Consider the following 20,929-nt stretch of genomic DNA (forward strand, 5'->3'; position numbering starts at 1 on the left):
GATTGCCATGGCAGCAATACTGAATGACTGTTGTAAGTTAACTTCTCCACTACTTCAAAAGTCGAGTTAAATCCTTTCCACACTTAGTAAAATGTGAAAACAGCAGATATGATTTTCCTATATTGTGCTCAGGACACCAATCAGACAAAAATCAAATGAAGGTCTACAGCTCTAATCTGTGTGTTTGATGTATGTCATTGTACTATTTTTTATTCTGATAGTATATCCTCAGCCTCCTTCCCATCCATCTGTCTGTGTGTCTGTTTGTCTGCCTAGTCCCACCTCATGTCATCTCTCCATCAGGGCAGCCTCCTCTCCAAACTTCGTTGCAAGCCGTTCCCCGATGCCACCCCAGTATCTGACTGTGCGGTATGTCCCAGCCATTCTCAAGGGAGGGGTGTCCCACTACAATCAGGTTTCACCCCTCCCCAAATGCTCTGCTTGCTGCCATCCGTCCTGGTCTCTTCCTTTACAAATCTACATGTCTGTGTTATTGTCACTTCGGGAATGAACAGGTTTCAGTGTTTTATAAAATGTTTAATAAAAAATAAAATACTACAGTTACTGCAAGACACAACTTGACAGTAAAGCAAGTTCCAGGGTAAGCTGGATGTAGTCTCTTAAATCTTGTTTTTTTTTTTCTCGGACAAATGTCCTATATTAAAATGTATTTTTTCATTTTTCTTTTTTTTATTTAAGGCCCAAATTAAGCTCCCCTGTGAATCCTTTTCCTTCTTGACTTTCATTAGGCTGTTCGTCTCTGTGCTTGTTGGTTTGGGTGTCGTCGGTGTCTAAGCTTGTGATTTTCAGTGTCCGTGCAACCACAGTTGTGCCCTCTGCCCTTTCTCTAATAATCTTGCCATTTTTCTGATGCATCTTTGGTAGCCTGGGGGTTGCCAAGAGTCAGGTCTTCTTGTACATCTTTCAGTTTTTGTATCTCTTTGGGTTCAGAGGTTCAATCATTGAATAACACAGGGCTGAAAACTGCTGCTGCTTTGCTCGCTACAGACGATCATGTGGACAGATTGTAAAAATCAGGTAGATATCCTGATATCCTGCCTCTGGGTCAATAAATACACACATGAGTGAACGAAAGTGTGTGGTTATCCAGAGTCCAATTCTAGGGCTTCTTCTGTTTGAAATGGAGTGCAAGTCAGTGATTGGATGTGCTAAAAAGAGGTGGGACTTTGAGGTCTGCGTCCCATGGGGGGAGCTCCATTGTACGATTAATTATGCCCATATAGTAGGTAGTTGATTCCAGTATTTTTAGATCTAATAGAAAGGTTCATGCAAAACTGAAAAATCAGTCAATTTTCACATGTTCCCATACTGATGGAAAGTTTGGTGAAGTTTTGTCATCCGCAAAACATTTCTGGAGCATTATAGCAAAACGGCATAGCAGCATATTCCTAAACCCCTGAAGAAGCTTGGGATCTTTAAAATGTAAAAAACAACTGGAAGAACATAATTGCTCCATACAGTTTGGTCAGTGAATCCAAGTCTCCGAAGGCCCTGAGATCCCAAGTTGATTTAAAAATAAGTTATTCGTACTGTTGACATGCAATTAAGCAATCTCTTGCACCCACTTCAAAAAGAAGCTTTTAGGTTACAAGCTACAGTGAAGATTTCATTATTAAATATAAATAATATTGGGAACTCTGGGCTTTTGGAGGCTTGGATTATGCTGGGCAAGCTGTTGTTTTATCAAGTTTCAAAACAAGTCTACATCTACTTCAGTTGTTTAGGAGAATGCTGCAATGCTGTTTTGCTGTGAAGCTCCAGAATGTTTTGTTGACTAGGATTCCACTCGACTTTCCATGACCACAGGTATGAGTATATAATTACTGAATTTTCAGTTTTGCGTGAGCTTATCCTTTGATATTATATACATAGAATAATTTCCCGATTCCCAAATATGTCAAAACAAATTTTACTTTATCATCACATGGGAAACACCCTTTTTCACTTGTAAAATATACATATTGGCACATTTACATTTCACATGTAAGCAATTGCAAAGATGGAAACAATTGTACAGTTCATTTTATGTACAGTGGAGTCCAGAAGTCTGAGACTACATTTATAAATGTCTTCTATAGTAACATTACCCAGGAATTAATCAGAAAATTTGATGATTCAGAAAGTAAGTGCATGTGTCAGAGTTCAAATTGTTATTCTAAGCATAGAGCAGCTGTTCTAGCATGCACAAAGTCTCTCAGAAGATGAAAATGCAAAGAAAATAGAAGTATCTTGAACAGCAGTCTCTAGATATAAGCCACAATGTTGTTTTTTTGACTCAATTCCCGTTATTTAATTCATTTCTTAGTTGTTGTTTTTTTTTTTTAATAGTTCTTGTCCCTGGTCTTTACACTGTTCACCATTCATTGATAAGGTTAAAAAAATGCATGTATTTTCTGACTACTACTACTGTATTTGAAATTAGGCACTAAAAAATATATAATCATATGACAAAGCAACAGATAATTGTTTTACAGGAAGTAGTAGAGGTAAACGTTGTGTGAAATGTCAAAATACAGCATGTGATTTAAATTAGACATCTATGATGTGAATTTACCATTATTTGTAATTTTTTGTAGCAATTTACAACTTCAAGGAAGACGTAAAAAAAAAAAAAGAAACACACACATTACTTTCAGTTGCCTAGACTGCTGTAGTGGTGTGTTCACAGATAGGGTTAGGGTAAGGGTTAGCGTTTTAGTTTATATATATATATATATATATATATATATATATATATATATATATATATATATATATATATATATAGTTATAAAAAAGTGTTTGTACATGTAACGAGGACATGGGACATGTTTAAATATTTCTGTTTTTCCAGGACAGAAAGTGGTGCAACCTTGAAGAGAAATGTTAGTGGATGTGATAATTTTTAGGCTTTCCTGTCATGAATGTTGTTTCTTTTCAATCAACTTGCTTTGTGTACTCTCTTCTTTTCATATGACCCCCATGATTACAGACTATCCCCATCAATGTAGCCACTGTCATTAACTTCATATATATATATACACATACACACACACAGAAGGCACAGGCTTTTTCTGTAGCAAAAGAGAGCTCTGCGGTAATTCCTATTTTGAATTTGATTAATATTGATTAACATACAAACTACTCTCACACAGGAAGCAATGGGAGTCACAGAGCAGCAATGTGCAAAGCACAAAGCAGTCAAAGTTGGGAGCAGCTGGAAAGGGGAGGTAAACCCCTTCAAATGCAAAGCAGGTTCACCAGTGGATGATCTACAGATAACCATTCAGAGGAAGAAAGCCTCATCTTCCAGAATCTCATAATTTCCAGAATGAGCTGTGTCATAAAAATGGGCAGACTTCAGTTTTGAATACCTTCTGCAGTTGAGAAAATGTTTGCTTACTGTCACTTCCCTTGCTCTGTGACTGTCCACTATTCATTCTGTGCTGGTAATGACTTCTATCCCTCTATTTTAGCTCTCTATGCTCTTCACTGAGGAGTGTGATAAGGTACGGGACCTGATGCATGTTCACTCCTTCAGCTACGACTTCCACCTGCGAGTGGTTCACCAGTACTTGGTTGGCTGCCACATGACTCTTCGCCAGGGCTACCAGCTCACCGACTTCCTCGACGACTTCATCTCCCATCACCCAGACATTCCCAAATTTGGCCGTAACCATGTCTTTCAAGGTAACTTTGTGGTAGTGATATAGTGATTTAGTGATATTTCAGGTTTCCTTGCAACTCCAGTTGCTCTTGATATTCAGAATCACTGTGGAATCACTAATGGTTTGCATTGGAAAGATCAAAGTATAAGTTGAATGTATACATCAGAATACCATGGGATAAACTCACAGTGTAGAAAGTTAGATATTGCTGTTTTATTTACAGTTATGCAAAGAACTATGTTTTAGTAACACTTTACACCGATCAGGCAAAACATTATGACCACCTGCCTAATATCATGTTGGTCCCTTTTTTGTGGCCAAAACAGCCCTGACCCTTCGAGGCAAGGACTCCACTAGACCCCTGAAGTTTTGCTGTGGTATCTGACACCAAGGTGGCAGCAGATCCTTTGAGTTCTAGGTTCACAGATGCTCGATTGAATTGACATGTGGGAAATTTGGGGACCAAGTCAGCATCTCAAACACATTGTAGTGCTCCTCAAACCATTCCTGAATCATTTTTGCTTTGTGGCACGGTGCATTGTCCTGGTTGTCATGCAACCATTTCAACTGTGGTATTACACTGTCAAATGTTTTGTAACAAAAACATTAATAATTTTCTTAACCTTAACCAAAGTGATACAAGTTGAACTTTTGATCAAGACGTCAATTTTTATGACAGCGAATAAGTACTGAGGTGATTTAAGACGTTTTTTTTCGGGGTTGCTACATGCCTTGTCCTCACCCTCTACAGAACAGCATTTCACAATATTACATTACAGATGCGTGTGGTCAACTGTTGAATGGATATTTGACACGACAGAGAAAAGTTAGTGTGCACCCTGTCTGAAGTGGGTGCACAAACTCAACCAGTTCACTTGAAAATATACATATTAGCACACTGAAGTTAATTGTTTCTGGACTACAAAACCTCACCTGACTTTCCGTTGACATGGGGGTGAGTAGATTGTGACTGAATTTTCATTTTTGGGTGAACTGTTCCTTTCAGACCATAATTCCACGTGCAACATGGAGTAAACCACCAAAAACACTGTAACTTAAAGGCCATTTTGATTGGTGTTGTTGGACTAATTGGACTCTTCTATATTCAATACATTTTTATTTTATTTTAATTTTCGCATTACTAGGGATGCACCAAATTGAAAATTCTTGGCTTAAACCAAAAACCGAAAATGAGGAATCCGAGGCCGAAAACTGAAAACCAAAAGAAACACCAAAAGAAATTATTATGCCAATTATTGGTACAATTGCATTTATGGCAATTTATGACTGTGTACTAACCTCCCTAAAATCAAGGCATTGCAATTCAAAGAATAAATCAGTTACAAAAGTATGAACATATTTATTTAGCACTGACATTACAACAATGCACAATATAAAATAAAATTCAAATAAAATGTTTAACTTGACCTCGCTGATGTGTACATTAAATAGATAATAATGTAAATGCCTATAACTTACTGGCTTGCGGAAAGATTGTCAAATTAAATATGTTCTCTCATAAAAAAATCAAATGCATTTTAAGATTTTCTCTGTAGGACTACTACAACAAAGTGCATTCAGAACAAGACTGCAACTGCTGGAAGATATAACAATGTGATCTCTGTAGGCCTACAACATAACAGTGTATCAAAACAACCATAGGCCTTTAACAGAAACAAATGCACCAAGAACTGCAGATGTGCAAAGTGGAAAACAAATATTTAAACACTAGACACAAGCCCATTCTACTTCTTTGGGTAAAGTGGCAGATTTTTCTTGATAAAGAGTAGCTTCTCTGCATTATCACGGTGAAGTCTGTTCCTCTTCTCATCGAGAATATGAGCTGCAGCACTGAACAGTCTCTCACTGTCAGTGCTTGTGCACGGAGCAGACAAGTACTTGAGTGTCAACTTTGCTGGGTCAGGACAGCGGCCTTTGTTATTTCTCCAGTAATGAGGGTTAGTACTTCTGGAGATGGGGACTTCAGACACATCTAACTGCTGAGCGGTTGAGCTTGTCCTCTGCCTGACATTTGAGAAAGATAAATAGGGCCAGTGCATAAATAAACATTTTTGTCAAATAAAATAAAAAATAAAATGATCTGACAGTCACATATATAGTAAGTCAGAACAGAATAACCTACCTATTACTTGGTGCACTTGCAGGATCTCACTGAACATATCAGACAGCGAGGGTGCATGCCCCTCATCTGATGCAGAGAGACAATCCTTTTTTCTGTGCTCTGCTCTCCTTCTGCTGCGCTGTGTGCGCTTCTCCGTCTCCAAGCGGCTTCCCCGCATCCATCGTGGCCAGGATCATTTCTCATGCACACTGCTTTAATCCCACATCCAAGTAATGATCTTTATAACGCAGATCAAGTTCAGTCCCCATGAAGTGCAGATGATCCGAATAGATCTCAGTGAAACGTGTGCTAACAGACTCTATGAGTGAACTTTTCATTGTTTTCACTCCGTGGTGCGTCTCAACTTCTTTGCTTTGAAGACGCTTTAGTGCCAAAATAAAGGAATAACATCTGCTACAGATGCATCAGAGGAGCTGAATTCTTTAGTTAGCTGCTCAAAGGGGGCAAGAAGAGAGAGAATGTTTTCTATTAAGACCCACCGGTCTTGCATAGACTGTAAGCGGGAATAGGCCAGGTGAGAATGTTTAAAGTGGCCAACAATTCTTCTGCCAATACGTCTTTTACGCTGCACTCCCTCGTTCACAGCCAGATGTAGTGTGTGGGCCATGCACCATATTCCTTTCAGCTGGCTTTCTTCTATCGCTTTTGCGATATTTCTTGCATTGTCACTGACTATGGCATGCACTTAAGATGGGTCGATATGTTGGGTGTCGAACCTACTGGCGAATGCATCAGAAATGGCAGCTGCTGTATGTGACCCTCTAAACTCTTGTGAATGGAGGAGAATCTTTTTCTGCTTGAAATCTGTATTGATCCACTGTGCGGTTAGACTGAGCATACTGGAGAGGCTGACGTCTGAGCTCCACATGTCGGTCGTGAAACTGATTGCTGAAATATCTGATGCTATAAGCTCATGGCCGTGAGTTGCAACAACATTAAACAGCTCAGGTAAACACACGTCTGAGAAATGTCGTCTACTCGGCATGGCATAACGGGGCTCAATATGTTCTATCAGCCTAAGAAATCCCACATCCTCTACGACAGAGGATGGCTGATCATCTAAGGCAGTGAATTCCATATTTCTTGGTGTGATGCCCTTTGCCTTGGCACCATCACTGGAAAACTTTCTTGCCTTTTCAAAAACGTCCGCCACAGACAGAGTGGGCGTGCTCAGATTAATTTGCCTTTTCTGTGCCACATTCTTCTCATACTCAGAATGGCAATCAGGATGTTTGCATTTCAGGTGATTAATTAAACCCGACGTGGAGAAACTCTTTGCAGATGCACCCCCTCTTGATATTTCAGCATTACAAGTTGTGCAAATTGCTATCCGTGGGTCGTTCTTAGATATATTTAAATACGTCCACACCACAGACACGTTGGCGCATATCCAGACAAGAGTGTGCTGGCTGCGGTTTTTGTCTGAGTCATCACAACTTTCTGTTTTGGCCGTGTCGTTTTGGTGATAAAATTATTTGAACATTTTTGGTGGCCGAATATTTGGTGCATCCCTGGTATTTGCCTTATGTTGTGAATGTGAGTCTAGCTAATAATCTCTGCTGGACACCAGGAATCTCCTCGAGCTGTCTGTATGGCTCACTGCTAGCCAACCGAAAATCCAATAAAGAAATTCTTAAATACTGAAAATTGTCTCACTGCCACAGAAAATAGATGCTGTTAGTAATGTGCATTTGTGTGTTTCCCCAGTGTTAGCTTAACCAGGAGTCCTTTCAACTCACTGATGAGATAAAAGATAGATATTTGCATCACATAGTCACATGAAGAATTTTAAAACTCTGTGACCCTCTGATCCTTCTGTTCATCAGGGAGCTTCTCCATCTCCACAAGGATGATAACAGCTCATCAATTGTATAACTACATCACTGACCATGCCAGCACCTACAACATGAAGCCACTTCGCATGTCCAAGTCTACAGTCACCACTGACAACAAGAAAGGGATGCCTGAAATGCATGAATATGCTCTAGTGGCGCTGTGGAACAGGTACAAAAAACATCAGAATTACAGAATGAATATATTTCTATGTAAGCTTCTTTATTTCAACCTAATCTTTTTTCTGTTATTTCCTGCTAAAGTTCGGGCTCCTACAAGGATTTGGAGGGCCTGCACCACCATGATGACTTTGATGTGTCCCTGGTGGTGTGTCATAATGCTGCTCCATTTGAGGAACAATCAGACGGGGAGAGGCATTTGCTGAGGTAAAGAGATAAGAAAGAATAGATCCTATATATATATATATATCTTTGGGTTCTGTGTTACTCATACAGTCAAACATGTAAAGTGATATTTCTTTGATAAGCCAAAATCACCTGATGTATGATCTTAATTGTAGGTTGCGGTTTTATGTGATCATGACCAGTCAGAGAGAGCTATTCCCCCGCCTCACTGCCGACATGCGGCGTTTCAAGAAACTTCCTCAGATCCACCGTGACCCTGGTGAAGTGGGAGGCTGGCTCCCCTCAGATCGAGCAGAGGCCTGTGGGTCACGTAATGCTGAGCAGGAACTCTGGGAGGAAACTGCATCTGGAGTTGCAGCAGCCTTGGCCCCTAGTGATGGCAATGAGTTTTACCCTCTGGCAGGGGGTGGACCAGAGGCTCAGGGGCTACTTTATAGCTCTCCTCTGTTCCCTTTGCTCAACAACGAGGTTGCATCAGCCTGCAGACAGATCCAGGCCAGTGTGGAGCAGGCGATGGGCCACTGTCGCAGAGATAATCTGTGGAGGAGGCTGTTTCATGGAGAGCATCTTGCCCTTGACAAATTGAAGCTGACCAAGCTGTCATTCAGCGAGCTGGAGGAGCTGCTGGAGGCTGTACAGAGCCGCTCGGTGGGGGAGATTGACCCACAGCTGGTAAGATTCCCTCCAACTAAACTAAAATTGATATATTTGTCCTGCTACTGGTAAGCACTTCCAAACATACCTTTCTCTCCTCATACCTCGATTGGCTGCTGTCAGATGGATTTAACTGTCATCAAAAATAGTTGATTTGCTGCGAACCTTTGTCGGTGTTGGGCATAAAGGAGTTATTCAATTATTTCAGAACAACAGGCTCAGGACAAAGTGAACTCACAAGTCATCTGACGTGGCTGGAGACAGGCATAGCACAGTGTAATATTAATGTAAATTTTCCTACACTTCTTTTTATGTAAAACTGTTCACAGACGGAATGAGTTCTGTTTCTGGATGCATCCAAGGGTTTAACGTTGTCACATTTAAAGTTGCATTTTGTAAGAAAAATATATTTTTGGGTCTCATTCTCATTTTGTCAAATAATGATGCACTGGGTTTCTCAACTCCACAAAAACTGACACTTTGGAATTGTAGATTGGCTCAGCTGCCATCCCAAAGTGTTGTTATTTGAAGAGTTGGGAGTGAGACTAAAAGATAATCTTTTCTTACAAATAACACCTTTTAAAGCTGGATAATTAATGTTTCTCAAAAAACTATTTACCTTTAAAGTAGCTGAATGACCTCAGCAAATACTGGTACTAAGGAGGGGCATATTATGTGGCAAGTCTGAGTAATATTTGGTCAAACCTTTAACTGTACATGTTCCTAATACCCCTGCTTGGTTTTGAACAATTTCTTTTAGACAGTTCTCCCCTCATAAATCAAGTTATTCTGTAGTTTGTTTTGGATTATGCTCCTTTTGCCTATGGCTGCGTTAAAAAAAACATATATATATTTTCCTGTTCATATCAGTCTTTGTTTGAATGATCCTATATCAATTAATTAATCCTCAGATTGATCTATCAGGATATGCCTTTTCCTGTGGATGCATTTCACAGGGTCCAAAATTAACAGCCGTCAATTAACAGCAAGCAGGTGGATTTTCCATTGGGCAAGTAAACCTTAAAAAGACAACAAATACTTGTGTTACTGTATAGCATTTTGGTTAAACAGTGGATTATGTGGGTGCAAAGTGAGGCACACTGTGCAAAGGTATTGCATATTGTGTATTAAGACTCTGAATTAATCACATTGGACGTGTTTTGGGCATAACATAAACCAATCAGAGTGCCATCTCCATTCCCTTTAAGAGCCAGGTACCAAGGTGGTCCGTGGCTGCTGGGCCCTCTGCTCACAATTTCATCTGACCCATCAACAACTGTGTTTGACTACATATGAGAAAATACACTGATATTTTACTGAGGAGGAGAAGGAGTTTCTGCTGTGCTGTGTTTTGTGGTGTGCAGATCTCAGTCCATGGATCAGGCGGGATGGGTCATAAAAATGATCATAGTGGGTGAGATGGAGGTTGGTGAAATATGTTCAGATTTATGCATGTCTATATTAACATGCATATTTGCACACAAGAAACTGTTGATAAACTCAGGATCAGTTAGTTCTGTGATCCTCGACACGTGAAAAGGTCACACAGTTCAGATTCATACAGTAAAATAGTGTGGAGTGAAGCAGCTGTCTGCTGTCTCTCTGTTTTCTCGAGAGTTTCCTCTTCAGCTTTGCCACAATATTTGCTGAAGTGATAGTACTGCTTATAGAAAAATGTAAAATGATTAAGAGTAGCCTCATAAAAAGAATCATAAAAGGCTAAATTCCAGAACAAGATTCTGAACAACTTCTACATAGAAGCGATAGGAAAGCATCCTGACTTGAAGCATCACCAACTGGATTGGTTCTTGTACAACCCAGGACAGAAAGGCTCTACAACCGATGATTAAAATTGCCCAGAACATCACTGGTACCATCTACAGAGCATCAGTGACATCAGTGAAGTGAGATGCTCAGAGCCCAAAGATGCTTAAAGACAGCACCCACCCAACCACAGACTGTTCATCCTGCTGCCTTCTGGCAGTACGTACAGAAGTATCTGCTGACATACCACCAGACTCAGACTGTGAGACTCCTGAACGCATCCTCAACTCTCCATTGCCAAAAAAAATGTAGCAGGAATCAAGGATTTTAACATGAATTTGTATTCTAAACGCTTATATAAAAAATTCCAATAATTTTACCTTGTACCTTGTAAAATCAGAGTGTTTCGTGTTATGAACCCGTCAGTGTAGGTGCAACTTACAGTGTGAATACTGCTTTAAATAGCAGGAAACACAGAGCACCTTTGACTTTAGACCAGCTTTTTGTTGGTCCATGGCACAGTCACTTTCTGCTGCCTCAATATAGCAATGCACTGGCAATGCACCTGACCACACCTCACTTTAAGAGGCGCACAGGTGGGCACAATGTACATTTGCTATTTACACAGTGTGGGCAGTAGGCATCAAGAAGTTCCTGTTTTTCTTCTCTTATTTACTTTTGTTGCCATACAATAGCTAGATGCAAAAAAAAAATCACAACACTTTCCCATTCATTTCACTGTAGGTAGAATTAACCAACAAATCTCAAAAGCACCCATATTTTTAATAATGCACACTGGGTCAGAGGTTTCCTTCTGCTATTCTGTTTACAATATTAGTTCTCTGAGAATTTCTTTCAAATCCCTAACTTAATCAACCTTGAATTTATAATAGAGTAGTAACCTTGTGATTTAGGATTGAATTGATTCCGAAAATCAGTAGTAATACCCAGCTGTAGTTTTAAGGGAGGTGGTGGTGTTGGATATGTCAACATGTTGCTTGATATATCAGATATTTGATAGATGCTGTTAATTGAATTAAACCTATTATGAGCCACCTGAATATCAGTGTGTCTAATTGTAACTGAAATGCCATCTCAGATTTATTCCTCCATCCCAACACAATGAATGTCAATTGTAAATTATATATATTGTCTTTTTGGGACCCTCTGGTATCCCTCAGGTCAAATTGACCCAGTACATATTTGGGGTTTTAAAAACAATGCTGAAAGAGATATTTACTTCATAACCATCTACATGAATTGTCTTTATCTCAATTTCAAACAATAAAGATCTCTAAACAAAAGTGAGAACACCCCTCACATTTTTGTAAATATTTTATCATATCTTTTCATGGGACAACACTGAAGAAATTACACTTTGAAACAATGGGAAGTAGTGAGTTTTAGCTTGTATAACTGTCATTGTGTTTACATGACACACAAGAAAACCGAATTACTGCATTAGTCTGACTATGATCTGATTTTTTAGGTTGCATGTATACACCTTAGTCTGACTAAAATCGGACCAGAGTCGGATTAATACACCTAGATTATTCGATTGATAGTCGCATGACTCTTAAATGTATACGCTCCATCAGATCGGATCGGAGTTTTACATTCTGCGCAGGCTCGAGATTTTTTTTACCGGGGCCATGAGCCGGAAGTAGAGAGGCGGCGGCGGCTTTCCTCCGAAATAACCGCAAGCAAGAGCGCAATGGTGCATCTAGTTTGTGTAATTATCATGTACACCGCATACGAAATGTACAAAGATGTAGCTTCGTCTCGCTCTTCGTATGCCATCTTTCTCGAACGCCGAGGCAGCTGGTGACGTAAAGAGGTCAGCTGGAGGTGACTCTCTATTACCGCTCGTTGAAATGGGTTCAGCGCCACCTAGCATACCGGCCTATTAAATGCTTCAGCCAGTAATTCGATTTTCTCGATTTTATCGCTCTCACTCTCTCTCATACTGGTCACTGGAGGTTCAACATGGCACCGTATGGCAAAGAAGATGGCCTAGGCTATAAGAAGATTGCCAACACTCTGAAACCAAGACCATATAGCGGTTTAACAGGACAGGTTCCACTCAGAACAGGCCTCGCCATGGTCAACCAAAGAAGTTGAGGTCACGTGCTCAGCGTCATATCCAAGGTTGTCTGTGGAAAATGGACGTATGAGTGCTAGATTTGCAGAAATGTGAGGAGTGTGCTCACTGTTGTGAGATACTGTATGTTTAATGATTGCAATCAGTCTCTAGAACACAGTCAGTTTTATTTGTTGCTACTGGCTGTTGGGCTGTTCTGCCCCTGTGGTGCTCCTTGTGGTGCATATTCCGAGTAAAGGCCATCTTTACCGAAGACCATATGAAGGATGTCAATGTGTGGGGTATAGTAGCATGTGTGTGTTTTTTTTGTTGTTTTTTTTGGTTTGTACATGTTTATCACAGAAATCAAGCTAAGGCCATTGAGTTTCAGGTAGAAAAAATATATACATTTCCAAAAAAAAAAAAAAGTACCATTTTTCTTAAAAATTTGAAATGGGTCAATTTGACCTGGATACCATGCAAGGGTTAAACAGGAACTTTCCAAAAACTGTCCCTGTTACTGTGGATGATCTACAGACTGAACACCTTTACATTCTACTGGAGAAATATCCTCTATTCAACCCATGCATTGTGATGGTAGCAGAATGCATATGTGAAAACCTGGACAAATCAAACAACTTCATCAGCAGCGGCTAATACCAGTATATAGGTAGTTGATAGAAGCCTTTTTATTTTATTGACGTGAACCAAACCAAGAATTGTGGAGTGAAAAATGTCATCTGTAGACACAGTATCTCAATCAAAATGTTGGCTGATGTCATGCAACCATAACAGCAGATGGACTTCATTAATGATGAGCCATCTTGTGTTTTGATTTTCCCTAGATGTGGTTTATAGTGAATGACAGGCAGGTTAATGAAATGACAGTGTGTGTTTTGTTGCTGCAGGACTGTTTCCTCACCTTGAGTCCAGCCTGGTATCAGAGTCTGATCAAAGTCCTACTGAACCGCTTCCCTCAGAGCTGCAGACACTTTGATGATAACGCAATCCAATATCTGGTAAGAAAGTGATCTTTATAACTGTTTTCTTTCTGTGAGGGGGCATGAAGCATGGTCAGAAACAGTGTTTCCTTGCTTTTAGTGGTTTGTTTTTTGTTTAGTAATTTCAGCATGTCTGCCTCAGCCTTCTGCATAATATAAATCGTGGGGATTCAGTTTTGAAACAATGAGAGCTCAGTGTGAAATGTAAAAAAGGACTCTAGAGGGGTTTATTTTATCTTGAAGGGGGATAATTATCGGATCCTTCTGAATTTATGAGAGTACTCAAAATAAAGATCGTAACAATTTGCCTTGTTTCTGGAGACAGGCTGGTGACTACAGCCTGAAACGATATTGATTGTAGACATCTTCTATACGTATATCTATATGTATATCTATATGTAGATGTTGCCGTGACAGCCTGTTGGAGCATCTCCCCTGGGTTTCCAAGTTTTTCGTAGTTTTTTTGTGTTTCTGTTTTGATTTTCGTTTCGAGGTATGACAGCTCTTCTCTGGTGACTGTGAGAGAATGGACACTTTCCTTTTTTGAACTTTTGCGGCACTTATTATGATGTTTCTGCTAGCCCTAGCAATGGAGGGTCAGGAGCGCATTAAGTGCATTGTTTACACATGCGACCAGCTGAGTGCGCTGTGTAAACCTGCACTGCTGTGTGAACCTGTACTGCTGCCCGGAGCCAGGCCCGAGGTCCCGAAAGTGCTGGCAAAGAGATGCTGGGGCTGCAGAGCCGGAGTGAAATGGTGGGCGAAGAAGAGGAGACACATACCGGCTGTACCAGCGATCGTCATGGGGAACGTGAGGTCTCTAGGAAATAAGACGGATGAGCTTGTTGCGCTGATAAAGACTCAGAAGGAATATCGTGAGTGCAGTGTGTTGTGTTTCATGGAGACATGGCTTTACTCACACTTCCTGGACCACAGCGTGGTGGTTCCCAGCTTCAGCACTGTTCGGATGGACAGGGACGTGACAAGCAGTGGAAAGAAGAAAGGAGGAGGGATTGCACTGTATGTGAGTGAGAAGTGGTGTAATCCCAGACATTCACGTGAAGGAACGTCTCTGTTGCCCGGACATTGAACTGCTGACTGTGGGGATGCGACCCCATTAATTACCCCGGGAATTCACAACTGCCATCATTATCAGTGTGTACGTTCCTCCTTCAGCTGATGCAGCGGTGGCCTGTGATGTCATCCACTTCGCTGTTGCCCTGATACAGATGCACGCATTTATTGTCATCACTGGGGATTTTAATCACGTCTCACTGGACAAACCCTCCCAACATTTCACCAGTATGTTGACTGCCCCACCAGAGATGATAACACACTGGAATTTTTGTATGCAAATGCTAAGGATGCATACAGTCCCACAGCCCCCCCGCCCCCTTGGAAGATCAACCCCAGCCTGGTCCTGCTGACCCCAAAGTATGTCCCTCTTTTTCAGCAGCAGCATGTTTACACTAGGAGTGTGAGGAGGTGGAGTCAGGAGGCTGCTGATGCACTACAGGACTGCTTTGAGTCAACAGACTGGGATGTACTTGTTGAGCCACATGGAGAGGATCTTGACAGCATGACTGACTGCATCACAGAATACATCAGGTTCTGTGACCACACCACCATGCCAACCCGGGCTGTGCGCTGTTTCCCTAATAATAAGCCTTGGATCACCAATGACCTGAAAGCCCTTCTGAACAAGAAGAAGAGGGTATTCAGGTCTGGAGACAGGGAAGAACTGAGGAGAGTGCAGCATGATTTCAGGGATATGCTGAGGGCCTGTAAAGACACCTACAGGAGGAAGCTGGAGGCCAAACTCCAGCACAACAATGTGAGGGATGTGTGGACTGGAATGAAGCAGATCACTGGGTGTAAGGTGAGCAGCAGACAGTCATCAGGCAGCTTGGAGAGGGCAAACGAGCTGTACAGTTTCTTCAATAGGTTCAGCTCACAGGCCTCTGTTGTCTCCCCAACACCTCCAGACCCCCACACACCCTCACTGCCCCATATGCTTCCTCCCCTCCCCCCTCACTACCCTGATGTGAGCTCTCCTGTGCAGCACCTCTCCTCCTCCTCCACTACACCAGCACCCTCCCACGCATGACTGTTACTGCAGGCCAGGTTAGGAGACAGCTGGAGAGACTCCACCACTAGATCCTCTACATTTTGCTTACCAGCCCCACTTGGGAGTTGATGACGCTGTCATCTACCTGCTGCAACGAGCCCATTCGCACCTGGATGGTGGAGGAGGCACTGTGAGAATCACATTCTTTGATTTCTCCAGTGCTTTTAACACCATTCAACCACTGCTACTGGGAGAGAAGCTGTGGGTGATGGGTGTAGACGACACAATGATATCCTGGATTACTGACTACCTGACAGGCAGGCCTCAGTTTCTCTGTGTGGGCAGTGTTCTGTCTGATGCAGTGGTTAGTGATACAGGAGCTCCACAGGGGACTGTACTGTCTCCATTCCTGTTCACATATACACCACTGACTTTCAGTACAACACCGGGTTGTGTCACCTGCAGAAGTTTTCTGACGACTCGGCTGTTGTGTGTAAAAGTGATGGACAGGAGGAGGAGTACAGAGGACTGGTAGACAACTTTGTGGAGTGGACTGGACAGAATCACCTGCGGCTGAACATCAGCAAGACCAGAGAGATGGTGATGAAAAGTTGATCTCCCCTTCCTTCTAAAATCTAACCACTACACATTCTTGGAAGGGATGTGGAGGCGGTGGAGGATTGTAAGTACCTTGGTCTTACCATCAACCACAGACTAGACTGGAGATCTAACACTCAAGCTGTCTACAAGAAGGGAATGAGCAAACTTTACTTCCTGAGGAAGCTGAGATCCAGCAAGATGTTGGAGATCTTTTATCAGTCTTTGGTGGCCAGTGTACTTTTCTTTGCTGTGGTTTGTTGGGGGAGCAACATCGGAGCCAGCAACACCAACAGACTCAACAAACTCATCAGGAAGGCTGGCTCTGTGATTGGCTGCAACCAGGACACTCTGGAAGCTGTGATGGAGAGGACACTGAAAACTGTTATCCATCATGGATAATCCTCCCCACCTTCTCCACCTCACACTAGTCAGACAGCAGAGCACCTTCTCCAAAAGGCTGCTTCAGCTTCGCTGTCATAACAACAGATATAGGAAATCTTTCCTGCCACAAGCCATCACTTTAAGTAATAACTCTCCCACCTCTGCCTGACAGAGAGAAATCTGATCTCTCTACTGTTTTGTTGTATACATCATTATTGTTTATAGTATATCTGCACTGTATATATTTTTTTCATCACCATCTGAATGTAAGTAGGTTCCTGTGGCAAAAAAAACGAAGGGCTACACAAACAGTTTGCCCGACAGTGAGCGCACAGCTTCTTCTAGTGGCATTCCTGACGCTCGGCTCAATAAGTGAGCAAATGCACCATATTTCCTAGGCTGAAAATCTATATCGATCATAGATAATTTCATCAGGAAATGCCCCGATCTCGAAGAAGCCACTCACCTCGTAGTGCTGCCCGAATTATTCTTGCTCCCAGGTCCACTGGGTTCTAAATGAATGGTGACGGCATCTCTGAATGAGTTACACAGTGAAACAGCGGCGGTTTTATAGCCGATTTTAAGCTGAAACTCTGAACATAACCATGGTAACCTGGTCCCTGGACCAGGTTACCATGGTGATCTAGCCGGGTTAAAAGAGAGCCACCTTTGTAGTACAGGGAAGCCTGGCTTTAGACTCACCATACCTCGCTAACCCACTAAACTGGCTTCGCAGTACACCCCTTAGGTGTACTCTTTGACACAGAGCTGACTTTCATCCCTCATATCAATAAACTGGTCCAGTCCTGCTTCTATCAACTCTGCTCTGTTTCCAGAATAAAACAAATGCTCACACCCCTCGATCTGGAAAAAGTAATTCACACATTCATCTTTTCCAGATTAGACTACTGTAACTCCCCTCTCTCCAGCATTAATCAAAAATCTCTCTCTTGCCTCCAACTGATTCAGAATTCAGCAGCTAGGCTTCTAACAGGTTTTAACAGACGTCAACACATCACTCCAATTTTAGTTTCCCTCCATTGGCTCCCTGTCTGTTTTAGAATTCATTTTACTGATCACTTTTAAAGCATGCTCAGGTCTGGCTCCGAGCTATATTACAGATATTTTAATTCCCTATGAGCTTGCAGCCTTAGATCCTCAGGCGGGGCCCTCCTAACCGTTCCAAAGTTGAGACTAAAAACTAGGGGGGACTATGCCTTCACCATGAGGGCCCCTCGAATTTGGAATGCCCTGCCTGAGGAGATAAGGCTCGCAGGATCAGTAAATTCTTTTAAATCACTTCTTAAAACTCACTTTTATAGACTTGCCTTCATGTGATGTGGCCCTTGTGTGTCTATTTTTACTCTGTCTTTGAGTCTTGTTTTTGTGTTATTCTATTTATTATGTTTCTGTTATTTCGCCTACTTTATTTATTTTTATCTCTTTTGTCTCACACACTTTACCAATTTTGAATCATCACCTCTGTTATTTCAACCATTTCATGCAAGCAATTTTTTTGTCCTTTGTAATTGTAAATTGTATTCTTGCTTTGTCTGTCAAAGCACTTTGTAAACCTTGTTTTTAAAAAGTGCTATAGAAATAAAGTGTATTATTATTATTATTATTATTATTATTATTATTATTATTATTATTATTACTACTATTATTATTACTGTGCATTCATTTCTGAGCTTGCTAAAACTACGTAAGCTAGCGTTTGGAAAACTTGATCTCTCGGGGGGGGGGCGGGGGGGTACTTGGTGTCATGGTGTGCTAGACCATGGATTAAATTTACACCAGAATATCCCTTTAATTAATAATAACCACACCTGCCCTACCAAAAATTACAACAATAGGGTGCTCTAGTGAATATTTGTGGCAGCAGGACATGTACTGTATGTGAGATTGAAACTCACATACAAAAATGATACCATCATGAGGAGGGGGGTTGTTGTGGCAGCTTTTCTAAAAGTAAAAAGGGAGATGTTGAAGTGTTTTTAGGTGTGTTGTGTGGTATAAGACTCTTGGTTAATTAATGCCTGTCATTTGTGTTCCACCATAATGCTGCACTGACAGTATACCCAAGATTTCGAGGGGATTGGTTGAATTTGCTTTAATTTTTGCAATCAGAACAAATTCCTGGAGAGATTGCTTGATACACGGTATGGGTTGGCTAAGGGGTGCCCAGGAGGCTCCCTTGTTTCTGTGTTGAGTAACATTGTAGCTCTAATTAAAAGAAAGATTTCAAATAGTAATATAGGGTTAACACACTCCAAAAGCCAGCAGCTCTGCATACTGTGCCTGCGTTTGGTCCATACCCATCAACATTTTAATATCTGATATTTCACTGTCACCAAAAATGTGTTTCTTTTCAGTTTAACATCATAAAAAATAAGAACGAAAGGAAATATCCTTGTTCGTATACAGTTTTCCTTTCAAAATGACCATCTAATCTATTTCCATGCCTCTTAAATTGTTTCAGGCTGTTCTGAACCAGAAGTTCACCGACTGCTTTGTTTTAGTCTTTCTGGACAGTCAAGCTGGAAAAACAGTGAGTTTATCATACTGATATTATTATTGTAACATTAAGTTGTGCAAACGTCTCGGCAATGTTTCTTTTCCCGTTCTCTTGCTCCCACAGAGTCTAAAGGTTGTGTTTCGGGAACCATTGCCATCACAGCCTCAGGCCAGTAGCAGCCCTCATCCTCAGCTGGTGTCCATGTATCATCACCTTGAGTCTGTCATCAACACTGCCTGCTATAACCTCTGGACAGGACTGTTATAGAGCTGATCAGTGCTGGACTTACTTCAACTTATGTCATTGTGAACACTCTTGACACATGAAAAAAGAAAGCAACAGTTGAAGAAATCTAAGTTTTTTGAGGGAATTCACGTGAGGAAAATCCTCTTGCTTATATACTCTCCCATCGCTCACTGTGGCATTATAAGAAGCTTCATATCAAACACATGTATTCTATATGGCTGTGTGCAGGAAATCCCTCTAAATGTTCAAAAGATGTAATTAAAGTCATAAAGAATAGCAGCAGTATATGTGTGTTTCACCATGTTAAGTTTTGTTTAAATATGTGAAAATATTCCAGTGCTGTCCAGTGATGATGCCACCTGATCTGCCTCACTTTTTACATCTCCACACATCTCTTTTTTTAAAGCAAATATATCACAAGCATTGGGGCAATGTTTTAATTAATGTAATGCTATTTTTCTCGGTGAACATACGAAGTGCAAAATCTGTTCAGTACTTCCTACTGTGAAGTTGGGGAGAAATCCAATGCTCTGCATGACCAGGGTTTCCCACAGTGTGCTATAGTGAGGGCACAGCACCTCCAATCACATCAGAGGAAATGGCTACACATTTATGAAAAATGATATTAAGCTTTAAGGAAAATAAGCAGGGCTGCTCCCTAAAGCTTGTGTTAAAATGCACTACATGTTATAATTAGGGCTGTCAGGCGATTAAAAAAATTAATCAAATTAATTACAGGATTTGTAATTAATTAATCTAATTAATCACATTTTAATCTCATATCTGCTAAACGTACCCAAATGAAGAATTTGAATTCTAGGACATTACAAAATTGTATTGCACGATTAATCAATTGAACACGCTAAGAAGAGAATATTTGAAATACTTTTTTTTTTTTTTTGGTGAAGTGCGTTTCATAAATGAAATTTAAAAGAAAATGGTCAAGCACATCCCAGCAAACCAATTAGGCCAGGTGCATTATTCAAAAATGCAATAAAAATATACTAAAATAAATAAAATTCAGAAATAAAATAAGGCTGAGTCTCAAATAGGCACTTAAGCAGACTCTCAAATGAAAATGAGCACTAAAGCTGACTCAATACAACAATTCAAAATGAATACCAAAGCTGACAAAATAGGCAATTCAAAATGAATAGTAGAAGTATAAGGCTGTGAACAGTGACATAGAATTTGTCTTCAAAATATGAGCTTTACAATGCACCCCATTTAGAGCTGGGTTCTTAGCGGGGGGCTTTTAATTTGAAAGTAGCGACCGTCCTCAGCTTGCCGACACAACAACAAGCTAACACAACCAAACAGCTACAGAGACCGAGGAGACGCTGCATCTCCTGGATCTCAGCAGCTGTCCAGCTGTTCATCTTAATGTCTGCAGATGAAGTGATGGACTGACTGCTGCGATCAGCTGTTTCTTGGTTCTAAAACTCCTCGGCTGTGGGTCGCACAACAGTGCAGGTCATCGACACCTCGGCCCATCTCACTCAGAGGCTGGCACATTTCTGCCTCGTTTTTAAATAGCAGGCGAGGCGGAAATAAGTGGACCAAAACAGATCCGCAGACCGAGCCGCCAAAAGGACGGGCAAATTGGCG

General features: G+C 41.1%; 1 protein-coding gene across 6 annotated transcripts in view; it reads left to right on the plus strand.

Moving 5' to 3' along the window:
* The window catches only part of szt2 (SZT2 subunit of KICSTOR complex), a 175,207-nt gene extending 155,601 nt beyond the window's left edge, over positions 1–19,606 (plus strand). For 3 of the 6 annotated variants that reach the window (XM_037113705.1, XM_037113706.1, XM_037113709.1), the window contains 8 exons: positions 277–369; positions 3,477–3,690; positions 7,638–7,815; positions 7,908–8,030; positions 8,165–8,681; positions 13,416–13,526; positions 19,040–19,108; positions 19,199–19,606. In XM_037113705.1, the coding sequence (XP_036969600.1) occupies positions 277–369; positions 3,477–3,690; positions 7,638–7,815; positions 7,908–8,030; positions 8,165–8,681; positions 13,416–13,526; positions 19,040–19,108; positions 19,199–19,342 (1,449 nt within the window). In that variant the 3' untranslated portion in view covers positions 19,343–19,606. Of the gene's footprint in view, positions 1–276; positions 370–3,155; positions 3,231–3,476; positions 3,691–7,637; positions 7,816–7,907; positions 8,031–8,164; positions 8,682–13,415; positions 13,527–19,039; positions 19,109–19,198 lie in introns of all 6 variants that reach the window. The other 3 variants (XM_037113707.1, XM_037113708.1, XM_037113710.1) reach the window with 3 other exon arrangements.
* Positions 19,607–20,929: the final 1,323 nt, after the last annotated feature.

Source organism: Acanthopagrus latus, chromosome 11, assembly GCF_904848185.1.
Source record: "Acanthopagrus latus isolate v.2019 chromosome 11, fAcaLat1.1, whole genome shotgun sequence".
In the NCBI taxonomy this organism is placed as follows: Eukaryota; Metazoa; Chordata; class Actinopteri; order Spariformes; family Sparidae; genus Acanthopagrus; species Acanthopagrus latus.